Source organism: Tupaia chinensis, unplaced genomic scaffold (assembly GCF_000334495.1).
Source record: "Tupaia chinensis unplaced genomic scaffold, TupChi_1.0 Scaffold000314_1, whole genome shotgun sequence".
Classification (NCBI taxonomy): Eukaryota; Metazoa; Chordata; class Mammalia; order Scandentia; family Tupaiidae; genus Tupaia; species Tupaia belangeri.
In genome coordinates this window covers 4,123,198-4,141,118 of record NW_006159807.1, presented here as the reverse complement: position 1 = coordinate 4,141,118, position 17,921 = coordinate 4,123,198, and the positions used below count along the sequence as shown (strand labels likewise).

Sequence of the window (17,921 nt, the reverse complement as noted above, 5' to 3'; positions counted from 1 at the left end):
TTGGAGCACCAGCCTGGGCTCCCACTGCCAGCATGGATGCTCGCCGCGTGCGGGTGAGGGCTGGGCACACGAACCCGTGGGGCGCACGCGGTGGGTGCAGGACGCGGGCGGGCGCGGGCTGACTCTCCAACTCTGCCGCCGAGTGCTGCTTATCAACTGGTGGCCGACTTGGGCGTAGCCCATTTGTGCACACCCGGGATTGGGCCCACCTGGAGTAACTCGCCCGCAGAACTTTCTTGCAGGCGAGCGCATCCGGCGGGCGGGCGGTGTGGAGATTTGCGCGGATGCACGATGGTTTCAGCGCTGGGGAGCCCCAGGCACGTGCGCCCGAGGTGCACGTGCACCAACTGGGCTTGGGTGACCCTGTATAGTTCCTCTGGCCAGATCCTGCCTCTCGGCTAGCTAGGAGTTTGTCTCGCAGTCCCGCAGCCGCGCAGTGCAGCTCTTTCCTGCAGCACAGCTTCGGCTGCCGCGTGGCTCGTGGCGTCTCCATCCGTGCGCAAGGGGTGGCACTCATGCGCTCCCCACCAGTTCTGTCCCCACCACGCTGGTGCCTCCTAGCTACTGAGGGTCAGCGGGATTGAAGTGAATGGGTTGTGCAGACTGGTCACTTTAGAACTTGGGTTGCGCACGTGGCTGGGTGCGTTTTGGTTCAGGAACTTGAAGGGCCCCGAGTGGTCCAGGACATTAGTCAACCGTTTACATTTGGGGGAATACTCCCTCTTCCTCCATCCCCCCAACCGCACTCACAGCTGCAGGTCATTGCCCTGAACGGAACGGTACTTTTTGCTCTAACGGAAGCCGGAACAGAGGGTCTGTCCCAGGAGAGGGTAGATGAGTGGGGGTTGGGTGGAAAGGAAGAGAGTGACATGCTTTAAGTAAGTATCTGGGGTTAGGGACACTTGGGGGAGGGGGGAGAGGGAGGAGAAGTGGTTTGAGAGTGGTTGCTGGAACTAGCCATTGGCTTTCAGGATGAAGAAAACCATTTGTAGCTTAGAAGCTGACATGCAGGTTCAAATTTGGGGCACGGCGTAATCCGTTTCTCTGAACCTCAGTTTCCTCACTTGGTAAGAGAGAATAAAGGTTCATTTACCTTAGAGAATTAAACGTGGTGTGAAGCACATTAACTTTTGCACCTTCCTGCCTGCAAAAAAGTCCACCTCACTCCTGACCATTTGCCTTGCTTATTTCTGTCTTTCCCTCCAATGTGTATTTGCCTGGTAACTAACTCCTGGCATGCACTGACTTGTAAAAGCTCAGCAGGCATTTTCCTGACAGCTTCAATAAAACCTTCCTTGAGGCTTGTCTTGGCCTCTGACTGCCTGCAGGTAGATTGATAAATGGTGGTAATTGCTGTAGTAATGCAAAGAGCATGGCTGTTTCAGGAAACTTGGGTTCTTCTAGCTGGGAAATCTTGCTCAGTCTCTTTCACTTGGCTGGGACCTTGAGTTTTCATCTTCTGGACAATGGAGGACTCCTAAAGTCCTTTTCAGCTCCTAACATTCATTGTGTTTCATTCACATGTAGCTTTTATATTTAGCAGCTCTACCTATTACTGCATTTTTCTGTCTTCCTAAATTGTAAAAAAACTTCCCAACATCATTGAGTGGAGTCTACTTTGGGGCTTATAGAGTTTGGGGTGTCATCATCATGAAGGTCATTTCAGCAGACTAAACTGCAGAACGCTAGGTGAAGCAGGAAGTCAAGAATGTTCTATTCACCTGACATTTCGCATCTTACTCTTTTGGGACACCCACAAAGTTTTCCGTGTAAGGAGTAACTTTTGCTAGTCCATGGCCCTATTTAAGAAAATGGAAATCTAGGAACTAATGCAACATTTAAGAAATGTCATTAAATGATAAATGGAACTGCTATCCTTTAGATACATGCTATTTGTATTTTCTGATGAACTTCGCATGGCTGTTCACTGTGAGTCATTTTCATATCTATAAGTAATTTGCACCTATGGAAAGGGCTGAAAAACGTAAGTCTTGGGAACCAGCAGTTAGCGTAATGGCTATGTTGCTGGACTCCCACGTAGTCGACCGCGGTTTGTGTCCCGGACCCAGTGGCTTAAAACTCACGCGGGGCACGTGTGCGTGTGTGCCCAAGATCCCGAGAGGAGAATGGAGGAGAAGGGCTTGCGGCCGGCCCAGCCCCCCTGGGGGGTGATTTCTCGCTTTCTGTCTCTTTGTCTCTCTCTGTCTGGCGAGCGCCCTACAGTGAAAATCTCTCCAAAAAAACAAACAAACAAACAAAAACCGTAAGTCTTAAATAGCGAGGGGATTGCAGAAAGAGCTGAATCTCAACCTATGGTAATATTCCACCTGGGTTTGGAGTGCTGTTTTTGTTTTTAAATTTGCTATAGGGCAAACGTGCTCACCAGAGAGACTGAGTCAGAGAGAGGGAAAATGAGAAGGTTTCCCCACAGGGGATAACCATTCTTGCTCTTGAGATTTTGGGCACACATGCATATACTCCTGGTGAATTTTTCAAGCCACTGGGTCTGGGACTTGGAACCTTACAGTAGACCACCATATGGTATCCAGCCACCTTAACCACCAAGCTATGAGCTGGCCCTGGAGTGTAGTTTGATCTTTATCTTGTTTGTACCACTTGTTTACTGGGTTGATATATTTTATTTGTAAGGACTTCTGCTGAAATCATACTCCCACATCTCTTCTGATTGGATTGGGGACCTGTTTGGAAACCTGTCCTTGAAGTAGAGGTCCTGCCTAATTTTTGCAGTTTCCAAAATTAGCATCACGGTACATAATCTAAAGCTTACCTTAAGAGACCTGTTCGCTTGATTTGGGCTGAAAGAGGAAAAAAATGGCTCTTCCATTTTGTACTTTGGAAATTTCCTTTTAGGAGTAGAGTTTAATTTAAACATTTTTCGTGACAATTGCTAATCCTGCTTTTTCTATATAGGGTGTGTGAAATGGACATATCTGTTTTATGTCCTTTGAACCTATAAACTAAAAGTGATGTGTTTAGTTAGCTTCTACAGTAAGCATCTCACTTGAAAGTATTGCTGTTTGCATTTCCAGCAAAAGGATCTCAGAGTAAAGAACTTTAAGAAATTCAGATATGTGAAGTTGATTTCCATGGAAACCTCATCATCCTCTGATGACAGTTGTGACAGTTTTGCTTCTGATAATTTTGCAAACACGGTAAGTGCTGCCTGAGAATAAACAGAATTGAGTCTGCAGTGCTCAAAATGCCCCAAATGCTTTGTGCATGATTAAAACTGCTTGCTTTTTGCCTACATTTCTATACAGCCGTTATGAAAATACAGTATGCACTGTAATTTCGTTTCACTCTTTGCTGTGGTTCTAGGTAGTAATTGTTGGAGGTAGATTAGCTACTTATTCTATCCTTTTGAAATGTCGCCTAACCTAACATGCCTGATGATTTGCCATAACAACTCAGAAATCATTTGTAAACCTCTGAACCGTTTTTCTTTGTAACAAAAGCTATTCTCTTGTAGTGCACTTGTAAATGTGATTTGCTCTCTGCACGGTTTATGGAAAATTGGTTCTTGAAAAAGAAAAAAAAATGCACAACCACATTTATTTATTTATTTTACAGAAACCTAAATTCAGGTCAGATATCAGTGAAGAACTGGCAAGTGTTTTTTATGAGGACTCTGATAATGAATCTTTCTGCGGCTTTTCAGAAAGTGAGGTGCAAGATGTATTAGACCATTGTGGATTTTTACAGAAACCAAGGCCAGATGTCACTAACGAACTGGCTAGTATTTTTCATGCCGACTCTGACGATGAATCATTTTGCGGTTTCTCAGAGAGTGAGATACAAGATGGAATGGTGAGTCTGAGAATTCCACCAATATCAAGAAGTATACATTTAGAGGCATGACACAGGTTTTTGTTTTTGTAGGAGTAGAGTTTAATTTAAACATTTTTCGTGACAATTGCTAATCCTGCTTTTTCTATATAGGGTGTGTGAAATGGACATATCTGTTTTATGTCCTTTGAACCTATAAACTAAAAGTGATGTGTTTAGTTAGCTTCTACAGTAAGCATCTCACTTGAAAGTATTGCTGTTTGCATTTCCAGCAAAAGGATCTCAGAGTAAAGAACTTTAAGAAATTCAGATATGTGAAGTTGATTTCCATGGAAACCTCATCATCCTCTGATGACAGTTGTGACAGTTTTGCTTCTGATAATTTTGCAAACACGGTAAGTGCTGCCTGAGAATAAACAGAATTGAGTCTGCAGTGCTCAAAATGCCCCAAATGCTTTGTGCATGATTAAAACTGCTTGCTTTTTGCCTACATTTCTATACAGCCGTTATGAAAATACAGTATGCACTGTAATTTCGTTTCACTCTTTGCTGTGGTTCTAGGTAGTAATTGTTGGAGGTAGATTAGCTACTTATTCTATCCTTTTGAAATGTCGCCTAACCTAACATGCCTGATGATTTGCCATAACAACTCAGAAATCATTTGTAAACCTCTGAACCGTTTTTCTTTGTAACAAAAGCTATTCTCTTGTAGTGCACTTGTAAATGTGATTTGCTCTCTGCACGGTTTATGGAAAATTGGTTCTTGAAAAAGAAAAAAAAATGCACAACCACATTTATTTATTTATTTTACAGAAACCTAAATTCAGGTCAGATATCAGTGAAGAACTGGCAAGTGTTTTTTATGAGGACTCTGATAATGAATCTTTCTGCGGCTTTTCAGAAAGTGAGGTGCAAGATGTATTAGACCATTGTGGATTTTTACAGAAACCAAGGCCAGATGTCACTAACGAACTGGCTAGTATTTTTCATGCCGACTCTGACGATGAATCATTTTGCGGTTTCTCAGAGAGTGAGATACAAGATGGAATGGTGAGTCTGAGAATTCCACCAATATCAAGAAGTATACATTTAGAGGCATGACACAGGTTTTTGTTTTTGTTTTTGTTTTTGTTTTTTAAAGAATTATTGAGCTAGTCTTACTTATTATTACTATTTTTTTTTAAATTGGAATAGAAAGAGAGAAAATAAGAGAGTGAGTAAGCCAGGCCCAGGACTCGAACCTCAGTTGGCCATGTGGGAGTCCAGAGCCTTAACCATCACTGTACCTGCCAGCCCCCAACATAAGTGCTTTTTAAAAATTTTTTTTCTTAGAATTTTCCTTTTAGTCATGCCAGCATTTTGTTGACCTTTTAACAATTTTGAGTATTTTGTTTCTGTCGTAGAGCAGTTTTTACTAATATAGTCCTACTTGTAAATCTTGAACTTTTTATAGGCTTTGAAAAAGTCTTGGAAACTGGAAAGATAAAATTGGCCAGACCCCAGATTTCCATTACCACAGAAATCCAGCCTAGTCAGAGGAAGCACATGTATCCTAAAGATGAAGTTCGTGTGCCAGCCCAGAGTTGGCTCAGGCAGGCCTTCGATACATGTTCCCATGTAGATCAGGGCCAGCCTTGGAAGCTTGTGGTAATTCTGTGCAGAAGTTCAAGTGCAGATCATGACAGTTAGGGTCCTTCCTGCTTCTACTTTTGTTCCTTGGTTGGCTTTTCTTGTGCACGCTACCTTGCCCTTAACCTCTGTCACCCTGCTTAGGCCCCTGCTGCTGCCTCTGTCCTTGAGCACTGTTTAGTTTTACAGGCACTTTCTTATTCGAAAGACTCTCACCAAATGAAGCAATGCTCATGGTCTGACCCAGGCCTATTTTCTGGGGACACATGAGCAACATCGAAACAAAGGACAATGCCTGGCCAAGCAGGTTTTAGCACCATCTTGACCATTGTTCCTGGTAATAGAGTGTCCGTCCGTCCCCCCCCCCCCCCCCCCCCCATAAGTGATGTCAGTCCAAATCAGTGCTTCTGGGAGTTGATTGTAGGGGCCAGTCTGCAAAGTGGAGTGACCCAAGCATTTTCAATAGTCTGAATAAATTCTGGGTAGGGTTTCAATTTTTTGTAGGTGCTATTTGTCTCGGTTAATAAAAATACCAGTTGATGAAAAGTGTTAAGAACTCATGAAGGTTTTGTTTTGTTTTGTTTTTTATTGTTTTGTATTCACTCAAGCCATGGATGCTGAAAGGACATGAGAAGTACTAAAAGCAATTTGTGGGGAGTCTTCCATTTATGAGACTTTATGTGTGATATTATTTCTTCCTTTGTTTTTACTCAACCATCACTACCATCAATTTAAAAATATTTTTATCACTCCAAAAAAGAAACTCTGTACCCATTAATTGTCACTCCATATTCTTTCCCAGTGTACATGGCAACTACCAGTTTGTTTCCTATTGTAGATTTTCCTGTTTTGGATGTCTCATATAAATGGAATCATACAACTTGTGGTCTTTTGTGACTGATTTTGTTCACTTACCATGAAGATTTCAAGGTTCATCCTTATTGTTGCATGTGTTAGTTTTTTATTCCTTTCTATTATAGAATAATATGCCATTGTGTAGCTATACCACGTTGTTTTAATCATCAATTGATGGATATTGGTGGTGTTGCACTTTTTGGCTATTACAAATAATGCTGCTATGAAATTCACATAGAGGTTTTTTGTGTGGACATACTACTCTTGGGTATATATGAGGTTACATAAAAAGTTGGTGGAAAAATGGAATTAATATGTCCATGCATAGTTTTCTCATAATACTCATGATATTTTTCTGTGGACTTTTCGATTTTTTTGGAGAGGTTTTTGCTATAGGATGTGTGCATTTGCCAGAAAGACAGAAAGTGAGAAATAACCCCCCAGAGAGGATGGCCATGCCACAATCCCTTCTTCTCCATTCTCCTCTTGGGATCTTGGGCACGCACGCACACGCGCCTGGCGTGAGTTTAAACCACTGGGTCTGGGACTCAAACCGCGGTTGACTACATGGGAGTCCAGTGACATAGCCATTATGTCAACTGCTGGTCCCTTCTGTGGACTTTTTTTTGAAGACCCTTTATACAGTAAGATGTCACATAATGGTGCTTCATGTACATAGTTAGTCCTATAGGCTATACCATGGTGTGTGGCCTGGTGTGTAGTAAGCTATACCTTCTTAAACAGTGGTATTTGCACAATAAGGAAATTACCTAACAGCAGGATGCTCGGAATGTATCTCTGTTGTTAAGGGTTCCATGACTGTTGCTAGCAGTGCAATTACTGGGTCATACAGGCATTCTATGTTGAGCTTTTTGATGGACTGACAGACTTTTTGAAAGCAGCATACCATTTTACATTCCTGAGTACAGCGTACCAGGGTTCTGGTTTCTCCACATGCCAATATCACTTGTTTATTTCCTGTCTTTTTCATTTAGTTCTATTTGTGAGTATGGAGTGGTATCTTACTGTAATTTCGATTCACATTCCCCTCATGGCTAATTTTAATTCATTTTTAGTCATGGAAACCTATTTTTGGAATCTGGAAATTTAAAAAATTGTACAAAAAAGTGGATTAAAAAGCACCTAGAGTACATTCATAGAGAAGGAAAGTAGAATGAAAATGACCAGGGGCTGGAAAGAAGGGAATGGGGCATTATGTTTAATGGGTATGGAGTTTCAGTTTGAGAAGATGAAAACATTGTGGTGATGGCTGGATGACAAAGTGAATGCATTTAATGCCACTGACCTACACACTTAAAAATAGTTCAAGTAATAAATTAATCTTATGTATATTGTATCACAATTTTTTTTAAAAAGTGGATTAGAGAATTGACATTTTGAATGTAGTTTAATATTGCCATGTCATTGAAATAAAAAGAAAAAACCCCACAGGCTTAAAGACAGTTTCTAACACTGAGTCCCAGATAGGCCACGTAGAGTTAAACTATACTCAGATTGCTGGGTTGATCAGTAATCCTTGATTTTATCACCCAGAGCTATCAATGTGTAGCTAAAAGTTAATTCTATATAAGTATGTTTCGTTCAGAGGATTTTTGTACTCATACTAGTGCAGTTTGTCCACCATCCACCCGGGGCTAATGGCTTGATTGTTCTGATAACTAGAGAGATCGCGAAGGCTGCAGGACCCGCAGCCAGTGTAGGCACTCTGGACCTCTCAGGGTGGCCATGAAGTTTCCAGGCCGAAATACCAGGGGAGCAGCCAACAAGAAAACAGTGCCTCCCCAGCCCTCTGAGAACGCTGTGACCAATTCCAGTTCGGATTCAGAAGATGAAAGCGGCGTGAATTTTTTGGAGAAAAGGGCTTTAAATATAAAGCAAAATAAAGCAATGGTAGGTGTCTTGAGTTTGAATGTGTGAGAACTAATTCTTCCCAGCTGTTGTCTGAGCAACTTGTTACTTCTGTGTTCTAAGGATTTTTTTTCCACGTAGCTGTGAAGTCTTCATAATGTAAAATGTGCTGCTTTAGTAAACTAATGTCTTTTTTTTTAACCTATTAAAGACTTGATTAAAAGTATAGGGGAAATCAGAATCTCTTTGAATATGTCAACTTATTATTAAATATAAAGCTGCAAAGTGTACTAGTGTAATTTCTACAAGTTAGTTGCTCATTTTCAGCAGTTATTCTAAACCAATAATTTCCATTTAATTTCCTTCCTTTTTAGCTTGCAAAACTCATGTCAGAATTAGAACGCTTCCCCGGCGCTTGCCCTGGAAGACGTTCTCTCCCAGGCCCCAGCTCAGTAAGTGCAAGCCCTTATTTATGTACAGGTTGAGTATGCTTTTTCCAAAATGCTTGTGACCAGAAGTGGTTCAGATTGTTTGTGAATCTGGGAGTACCTGCATATATCTAGTGATCTATCTTAGGGATGGGATCCTAGTCTAGACATGAATTCATTTATGTTTCATATATATCTTACATAGGTGGTCTAAAGGTAATTTTATATGCTGTTTTTGTATTACAGTATTTTGACTGCAACCAGTTATGTCTAGTTAGGTGTGGGATTTTCCACTTGTGGTGTCATGGTACTTAAAAGGTTCTGGGTTTTGGTTTTCAGATTAGGGATGCTCGACCTATTACAGTGTTTTGAGCAAGTCTGAGGTGGATTCCTGTTATATTTTAAAATCTAATTTTCTTATTTGTGTGGTTTTCTAGACAAAGGAAGGAGATCTAGAGGATGCCTCTCTTCCTACAGGGTAGTTACGCAATAGATGGTTTTAAAATCCCAGAATGTAGAAAGGGAAAACAGTTTATAAATAGTTATAATTTAAAATGCATATAGTTGTATGCTAAGGAACTAAGCTGGTGCAGCTCAAGGGAGTTTGGTGTGGCAGCTGTGACAGATAAGAAAGGACTTTTTTCACGTGCTCTCCCTGAAGAGAAAGGAAGCAAGCAAGCAAGGAACACGGAACCAGGACTCTATAGTCCTCTGTTATGCAGAATAGAAGTAGGGAGTGTCCCGGGACCTGCGATGGCATGGAGAAGTGCTCAATCAGTTTTCATAGCTTCCTTAAGTATACATACATCATCTCTCCATTTGAGAGAAACCAAGCTTGGTGTTACAAAAGCAAAATATAACTAAGAAAGTGAAACTCGCTCGCTCTCTCTTTTTTAAAGAGTTATTTATTTAATTTATTGTTATTAAATTTCTTATAGGGCACATGTGCTCACCAGAGAGAGAGGAAGTGAGGAAGCAAGCAAGCCACCAGGTCCAGGACTCAAACAGCAGACAGCCATGTGGGATTATCCATCGCCTCACTCACCACGCCACCTGCTAGCTCTGTGAAGCTCTATTTATTGAAAGAAAATACCTAACAGGAAAGTTTGGGTCTTCCAAAGCATTTCTTGCTATGGAATAAAGGGATTCCATCGTATGTTTTGTTTAGCGATCAAAGACACCGCGAAGGCGCACGTTCCCAGGTGTTGCTTCCAGGAGGAACCCTGAACGGAGAGCCCGTCCTCTTACCAGGTCGAGGTCCCGGGTCCTTGGATCCCTTAGTACCCTACCCACAGAGGAGGAGGAGGAGGAGGAAGAGGATAAGTACGTCCTGGTGAGGAAGAGGAAGGCCATGGATGGCTACGTGAATGTGAGTTCTCCACGTGTGTACTGCCCTTCTGCTCTCCATCTCGTGTAGGCTCAGCATCACGCACACAGCACAGGTACTCATGTGGCCGCAGCACCCAGTGACCCCAGAACATTTTTCTAAGACCATTCACGATCGTCATGTAAATTCATTCGATCCATTTATTAGCAAGCGAGAGTTGGATTTTCTTCCACTCTTCTCAGTTGCGGGAACTGTTTCCATAACGTTGGACAATTATCCGTATGGTGAACTCGTTGCCCTTTTCCAGGTTGAATTTTCGGTGAGAAACTTACAAATGTATGTTCTGAGAGTCAAAGCTGGCGAGAGCCAGTAAAGCACCCTGTGCCATGCTTCTCATTACACAGGAAGATGACATGCCCAGAGGTCGTCGCCCCGGGGCCATGACCCTGCCACATGTAATTCGCTCAGTGGAAGAAATTACAGAGGAAGAGCTGGAGAACATCTGCAGCAACTCCCGAGAGAAGATCTATAGCAGTACCATGGTGAGAGCCTGCCCGTTCTGTCTGCAGCAGTAGTCACTCATGGAAGGAAGGCTAACTTCTGTCCGAGATATGGGATGTGTACCTGTGTGTTTCCACATAAGAAGGAGCTTTACAGTATCTTTGCATTTAGCCTCTTTCACTTTCATTATCTGCTCTGCTGTGCAGTAGCGTTAAATCTTTTCTCTTAGTTTAGAAATTGATTCAGCCAATGTGTATTTGTTGTCTGTCTCTTAGGTCCTCAGAAAAGGCATGAGATGTTTTTCTATGCAAAAATGCATCGTGACTTTTCTGATGACTCAATATTATGTGCTTATTCATAGATAGGTGTTGGGGATCTGGTGATATGCCAAAGAAAAAATGAATTTGAGCAGTCGTTTTATATTGGTAAGATCATTTCTTGAAGAAGAGTTATTTTGATAATATTATCTATTATATCTGCCAATTCAATGAACGCACCATAGTTCAAATACTTTTCATGCCTCGCACATACATGTATACATGGGTGTGAAATAAGATTCAAAGACAGTGTCAGATTCTGCCACAAAGAACCTTGTTCAGGTATGCAGGCGTGAAAGAAGAGTTTGAATTCGTTTCTTATTTACCTATTGTTCGTAGGGATCTACTTGTCACCAGTGCCGCCAGAAAACTATTGATACCAAAACAAACTGCAGAAACCCGGACTGCTGGGGTGTTCGAGGCCAGTTTTGCGGTCCCTGCCTTCGAAATCGATACGGTGAAGAGGTCAAGGATGCACTGCTGGATCCGGTAGGTGCCAGAAGGGCTTGGCCTGTGAGCTCAAAGGTCCGCCACAGCTGGTAAGGCCTGAAAAAGAGCACTGATGGAAAGGATTGCGCCCTCCGTGTTTACCGGGGATTCTTTCAGGGGAGGCACGCCACTTCTTGGTGTCAGGGCTGCGTAGGTGGAGCTCCTAGAGCACGTGGGTCTGAACTACCCAGGAGAGTCGAGTCTCTCTTTTCCCATGGCCTTTGAAGTAACTAATGTGTATTAACCATTTTGTGATTATTTTAAAAAATAGAAAGGTTTAAGTGTAATCGATGACACCCACCTTCAAGGTTAAAAAGGAGAGGATAAAAGTAGGAGAGGGAGATGGTAAGGTTTAATTTAATTGTGTCTTTTCGCACTTCTTCAGAACTGGCGGTGCCCGCCTTGTCGAGGAATCTGCAACTGCAGTTTCTGCCGACAGCGAGACGGACGGTGCGCGACTGGGGTCCTTGTGTATTTAGCCAAGTATCATGGCTTTGGGAATGTGCATGCTTACTTGAAAAGGTGATGGCTCCATCTTTGTCTTTTTTTTTTTTCCCCCCCCCCCCGCCTCGCACATACATGTATACATGGGTGTGAAATAAGATTCAAAGACAGTGTCAGATTCTGCCACAAAGAACCTTGTTCAGGTATGCAGGCGTGAAAGAAGAGTTTGAATTCGTTTCTTATTTACCTATTGTTCGTAGGGATCTACTTGTCACCAGTGCCGCCAGAAAACTATTGATACCAAAACAAACTGCAGAAACCCGGACTGCTGGGGTGTTCGAGGCCAGTTTTGCGGTCCCTGCCTTCGAAATCGATACGGTGAAGAGGTCAAGGATGCACTGCTGGATCCGGTAGGTGCCAGAAGGGCTTGGCCTGTGAGCTCAAAGGTCCGCCACAGCTGGTAAGGCCTGAAAAAGAGCACTGATGGAAAGGATTGCGCCCTCCGTGTTTACCGGGGATTCTTTCAGGGGAGGCACGCCACTTCTTGGTGTCAGGGCTGCGTAGGTGGAGCTCCTAGAGCACGTGGGTCTGAACTACCCAGGAGAGTCGAGTCTCTCTTTTCCCATGGCCTTTGAAGTAACTAATGTGTATTAACCATTTTGTGATTATTTTAAAAAATAGAAAGGTTTAAGTGTAATCGATGACACCCACCTTCAAGGTTAAAAAGGAGAGGATAAAAGTAGGAGAGGGAGATGGTAAGGTTTAATTTAATTGTGTCTTTTCGCACTTCTTCAGAACTGGCGGTGCCCGCCTTGTCGAGGAATCTGCAACTGCAGTTTCTGCCGACAGCGAGACGGACGGTGCGCGACTGGGGTCCTTGTGTATTTAGCCAAGTATCATGGCTTTGGGAATGTGCATGCTTACTTGAAAAGGTGATGGCTCCATCTTTGTCTTTTTTTTTTTTCCCGCCCCCCTCTTTTCCCACCTGAATCTTACATTCCTATGTGTCTTAATAAAAAGATGATACGAGTCAGAATAGTGATTATCTCTGGGAGTTGGGGGTGTGGTAGGTATTGACTGGAAAGGGCACGTGGGGAGTGTTGGAAACACTATCTTCATCTGGGTGTTGGTACCCTAGGTGGGTATATAAAATTCAAGTTGTATACTTACGGTGCATGCACTTGGCCATCAGTAGCCTATAACAGAATACAAACTTTTTTTTTTTTTTTTATTATGCCATCAAAAGCAAATTCTTAGGTTAGAAAGTTTCCTGACATCTTTTTTGTCTTTCACAGTCTGAAGCAAGAATTTGAAATGCAAGCGTAATGTCTGGAAGATTCACTGCCTGGCTTCCACTTCTCAAATTTCCCTGATAAAGTTTTCGGTTTGTCATTGATTGAAACCTGAGTTAAGAATCAGAGTGATCAATCTGTTCTGTGGGAAATGCAGGTCAAGTTCATCTTTTCAGTCACGTGTGTGTTTCTGGAGCATCGAGGAAGGTGCACTGCTAGTTATGCTTTTCTTTCCCTGCAGTTTCTCCTCTGCTTCCTGCCCCCAGCCCCTCTGTTTCCAGCGGTCCTCTCCCACCATTTCTTTTCTGAATTCTTTTTAAATGACAATTTTACAAAAGCCTATTTGATTTAGTTGATGTTTGAATAGCCTTAGAAGCTACCCATAAAACCCAAGCACTTAGAAACACAGTAGTAATATTAACTGTTAACTAACTAGAGCTGCTACACTCCAGAACAGCGGTCTCACTTGTCGACACAGAAATGATGGGTATCATTTAGCGTTCTTACTAGTTGATATTTTGAACCAGGAGCAAGGCACACATGTTAAAAGCCATGTGAAAAAAATTAGGTAACTGTTGCAGAGTATGTTTGGATGCCTCTCCTGAGGGTATTCCATGTTTTGTACTTAACTGTGTGCCTGTTGTCACAGCTGAGACATAGTTGCTGCTGCTGTGAATTTCTTCTGCCATGAGGCCAAGTGGTATATCTGGCTTATATTGTCACGACCCAAAGCTTTGCAGGCAATGCTATACTTAAAATTATTGTAGAAAAGACATCTTGAAAATTACGACGGTGAAACTTGACAAGTGGGCTGATTTGATTTCTGGGTTAAAACTTGGCTATAATTGTAGTTTGCCAAGTTTATTACAGATAAATTTTTGGCCCCTGTTACTCAGAAACGTGATACTAATAACTTGTCTGTGTTTCTTTACAGTTTCTCAAAGAACTCACAAGTTTGTCACAGGTTCATGTTTAGGTTTTAAGCACTTTTGTAGCAATGAGACATGCCCTGTTGGAGATGAGTAACATTTATAGTTTGTTAGCCTAACGTCTCTGCCAACCTAGCTTCCGCCATGTCCCTCCTTCCCCTTGCATTCATTGAGTCCTTTGGTAGTGCTGGACTCTTAAGTGTGTGTGTGTCCAATTTATTTGCTGTGTAAGCCATTGCTATTGCCATTCATTGTTTGATGAATCATTGGAACTTGAATCAAGTGTAAATACAGCTTTTGATCTGTAATGCTTTTTATACAAAGTTTTTTATTTTAATAATAAAACTTTTTGTTCTGACTTTTCAGTTTGTTTTTTCATTTATGTATGCATTTATGTGTATATACATATATATACAAACATACTGTTCTTAATCCTGATAGTTTTTTCTCCCTCATATTTAAATAAAGGGCCTTTAACTCTCCCTTTTGGCTTAAGCTTTGAAAGGCTAGCTCTTTTGAAAGGGCCCTGATTGGTGATATGAATAATAGCAAGCTATGATCATAAAACTGAGACAGCCGTGTTGCCTGTAGAAACAAATACATGACCGTGAAGTTGGATGACTACATTTTCTTTACCATTGCCAACCCAAGGACTGACAGTGATTTCCTAACACCTGGCTTGCTTTCATCAACCATTCAAGTATTGATTAAATGCATCCTGTACCTCGAAGTCTGTTATGGGATAAGGGTCAGATCTTGCTGTAACCTGTATTCATATAGCACATGAACTATGTTTTTGTCTTTTGGAAACACATCAAACATTTAAAACCTGCAGATAAGTAGAGAAAGCACTGTGTTCCTCAGACTTACCTGAGAAACTGCATTTACCCCACAGTCAATCGGGAGAGAAGAAGAAGCTAAGCTGTAGCTGGTATTCTCTAAAGAGGCAAAAAAAAAAAAAAATCAATAACTTTCTTATAAACTTGGAATCTTGAGGACCCAAGTTGTAATTCAGCTCTCTAATCAGGAAGCTTAACTGTTCAGAGTTGATATAAATTGATGCCTAGTTGGACAGTTTTCGGTGTTATGCTTTAATATGAAGTAGAGCTTAGGTGGTTTTCACTAAAAATAGTGTAATCTTTGACTCTGATGCCTTACAGTCTAGTGGAGGAGCTAAGATAAAAGCCTCTAAATAATTTTGTCAGCCGTGATAAAGGAAAAAGAAGAAAGGGCATTTTCTCCTTTACCAGGAATTTGAAATTGTGGATGAGCCAGTGGGTTTTGTGGTGACTCCCTTTACAATGAGGAAGCTAAGTTGCTCAGTGTGTGGCCCACAGTCCTTGCAGCTAAGAGTTGAGTTTTGACATTCAGGTGTGGAAGGCTGTCTTAGGACCTGCTTTTACAATTCTCTTCAATCTGTTTCCCCAAGACAGTTCCCCACTGAAGAATAGCTTTAGAAGTAGAAATAAAGGTTTTCATGATAAAAGCAGTAGAGGGTACTGCAGGAGGAGACTGTCTTTGTTTTATTTTGCCTTGAGGGATAAATGAGGTCCCAGGGTTAGGAAGTTATTTGCATACCAGGAGAATGTGATTTGCAAATGGTGAGAATGCAGCTCTGCTTTGTGGGAGGGCTGAGTGGGAAGTATTAGGTATTGAGAGGAAAGAGGGTCCCTTTGGAATAAGAGCACATGTTAGTTTCTGTTACTGCTAACCAGACCTTACCCTGTATGTCAAGGATGAAGACATAAATCCAGACAAGTTGAGGAAAATGCCCAGTGTTGCACAACGGAAGTGGAAGCTGAACTGGGCACCAGGGGGAGGATGAGTGAACTTAAAATTCTCTTTTTAAAAAATGTTTATTTTTTCAGAGAGAGTGAAGCCTATTCCAATAGGGCTCCAGTACCACAATTCATATCATCAGCTAGCCCCAGATCACAGGCACACATAATTTGTCAATATTATTACTAAAAAGGCTAATACTATTACCGAACTCAAATTAGGTTCGCTTGCCCGAGCACTACAAAACCAAGCCATAGGCACATTTTGTGATGAAGGAAAGTACAGCTTTATTGCAAAGCACAAAGCAAGGAGAGCGGGTAGCTCATGCTGAAAAGACCCGGTCTCCCTGAGATGTTCCCCACGTGTGTTTTTATGGGCAAAAATCAGGCAGAGGTCCTAGGCGCATGATCAGTTCAGTGATTGGTTTGAGAGGGCGTGATCATCTCATGGGCATTCTTGATTGGTGAGGCCTTAGATAATCAAATTTCTCTTCAGGTGCCTGGAGTCTGAGCTCACAACCAGCAGTTTCCAGCCTATAAAACATCTTACATATTGAAATGAAAACCTTGTCTTTTCTTTAAGTGAGAGTTTTAGACCAGTTATGGTCCATGTTGGTTATTATCATAACCAAAGTCTGAACACTTACTCCTTACCCTGGGCCATTACTATATAAATGGACTTTGTATTTCAGGAACCCTAGAAAATTCATTAGGGGGTCCTTGCTCGGTTTCAATATTACCGAAAATAAGTTTTTTTTGTGTGTTTAGTGCGAAAGATACAGTCAAATTATAGTTGGAAAGTAATTATAAACAATTCCTGTGGTTACGCCAATTTGATACATAGGCTCATTTTTTGATTCTGCTTTTAATTTTAAATATTTTTAGAAAATGAGGATTTAGTTTTCTTATAATGATGTGAAACAGTTAAGGTATTTCAAAGTCAAGTCTATAAAATCAGGTATTTGAGAAGAAGCGTTCTGGGGTTTCCCTAATCTGAGGGGGCTTGCCCGTGATGTTTACCAGTGCCAAAGGGAGGCCTAGCAAAGACAGGAGTTTACTTACTGATGCAGGGATGCAGGGATACAGAGGTGACTGGGCCCACACTGGGCAGTGAGACACTTTTATTAAAAGAAAGGGGAGGAAGAGCTCCCAAGAAGGGAGGATTCCCGGAAAATGGTTGCCAAGAAAAATCTGTGGTGAGGGGTTTTTATTTGGGTCAGGAAAGGATTTGTCCAGACTTGTTCTAGGTGGGACTTGTGTGTGCATTCCCCTTCTGGTGGGGAGAGGCGCAAATTTTCCTAATTTTGGAGTGGATACCAAGGTCAAGAAATTATTTTTCTAAAAGCTTTGGGCCATAAAAACCACTGTCTTCTTCCTAAAATGTGGTGGGACATGGTAGAAACCTTTGTTTTAGATCTAGGTCATGCTGCCTAAGTCAGTCACTGAGCCATCACTGCCTCCACCTCAAAACTTAGTTATTTAGTGCCAGTAGGTGGCATGGGGGTTAAGGGCATGAAACTCCCACATGGCCAACTATGGTTTGAGTCCCAGGCCTCGCAACTTGCATTCTCATTTTCTTTTCGCTCTGTCCATCTCTGGTCAAAAATTTAAAAATAAATAAAATTAAGTAAAATTTTTTTTTTTTTTTTTTGGAGAGGTTTTTGCTATAGGGCGTGTGCACTCGCCAGAAAGACAAGAGAGGGAGAGAGAGACAGAAAGTGAGAAATCACCCCTCAGGAGGGATGGCCATGCTGCAATCCCTTCTCCATTCTCTTGGGATCTTGGGCACACATGGACACATGCCTGGCATGAGTATAAGCCACCGGTTCTGGGGCTCCAACCGCAGTTGGCTGTATGAGAGTCCAGCGACATAGCCGTTATGCCAGCTGCTGGTTCCAAGTAAAATAATTCTTAAAAAAAAAAAGTCATTTTTTGACTCCATCTTGGGCCCATACCCTAACTATGTTTTTTTGGATCCCTTTCTCCTTCCTACCTCATTACTAGGGAAGCTCTACTGATGGTGAGCTGAGAATAGTCCAAAATGGTCCTTACCGTCAGTGAATACAGGCTCAGGTTATAGATGTTTAGAACAAAGCATGCATAAGTCAAGTAAAGACACCCTGTTCTAGGGTTTACAATACCAGATCGGCTTCCCACTTAACAGAATCAGCAGAGGATGTCTGGGGTTTAGTGCCTCATCTTGTGATGCTCACGTGGGAGGGGTGTGCATACCTCCTTCCATGTGGTAAGGGCAGA

The 17,921-nt window shown here is 42.1% G+C and overlaps 1 protein-coding gene and 1 long non-coding RNA gene across 2 annotated transcripts; both read left to right on the top strand.

Moving 5' to 3' along the window:
• The first annotated feature begins 9 nt into the window (after positions 1–9).
• On the top strand, positions 10–11,748 carry CDCA7 (cell division cycle associated 7). The gene is made up of 9 exons (XM_006151141.1): positions 10–53; positions 3,051–3,173; positions 3,592–3,828; positions 7,975–8,202; positions 8,535–8,612; positions 9,757–9,957; positions 10,320–10,457; positions 11,073–11,222; positions 11,608–11,748. The coding sequence occupies exons 1-9, from the start codon at positions 33–35 to the stop codon at positions 11,746–11,748; spliced, it is 1,317 nt and encodes a 438-aa protein (XP_006151203.1). The 5' UTR covers positions 10–32.
• A 97-nt stretch (positions 11,749–11,845) lies between these two features.
• On the top strand, positions 11,846–14,166 carry LOC106735137 (uncharacterized). Its single transcript, XR_001370548.2, has 3 exons — positions 11,846–12,076; positions 12,462–12,598; positions 12,962–14,166. It is a non-coding gene; the product is annotated as an uncharacterized LOC106735137 (long non-coding RNA).
• Positions 14,167–17,921: the final 3,755 nt, after the last annotated feature.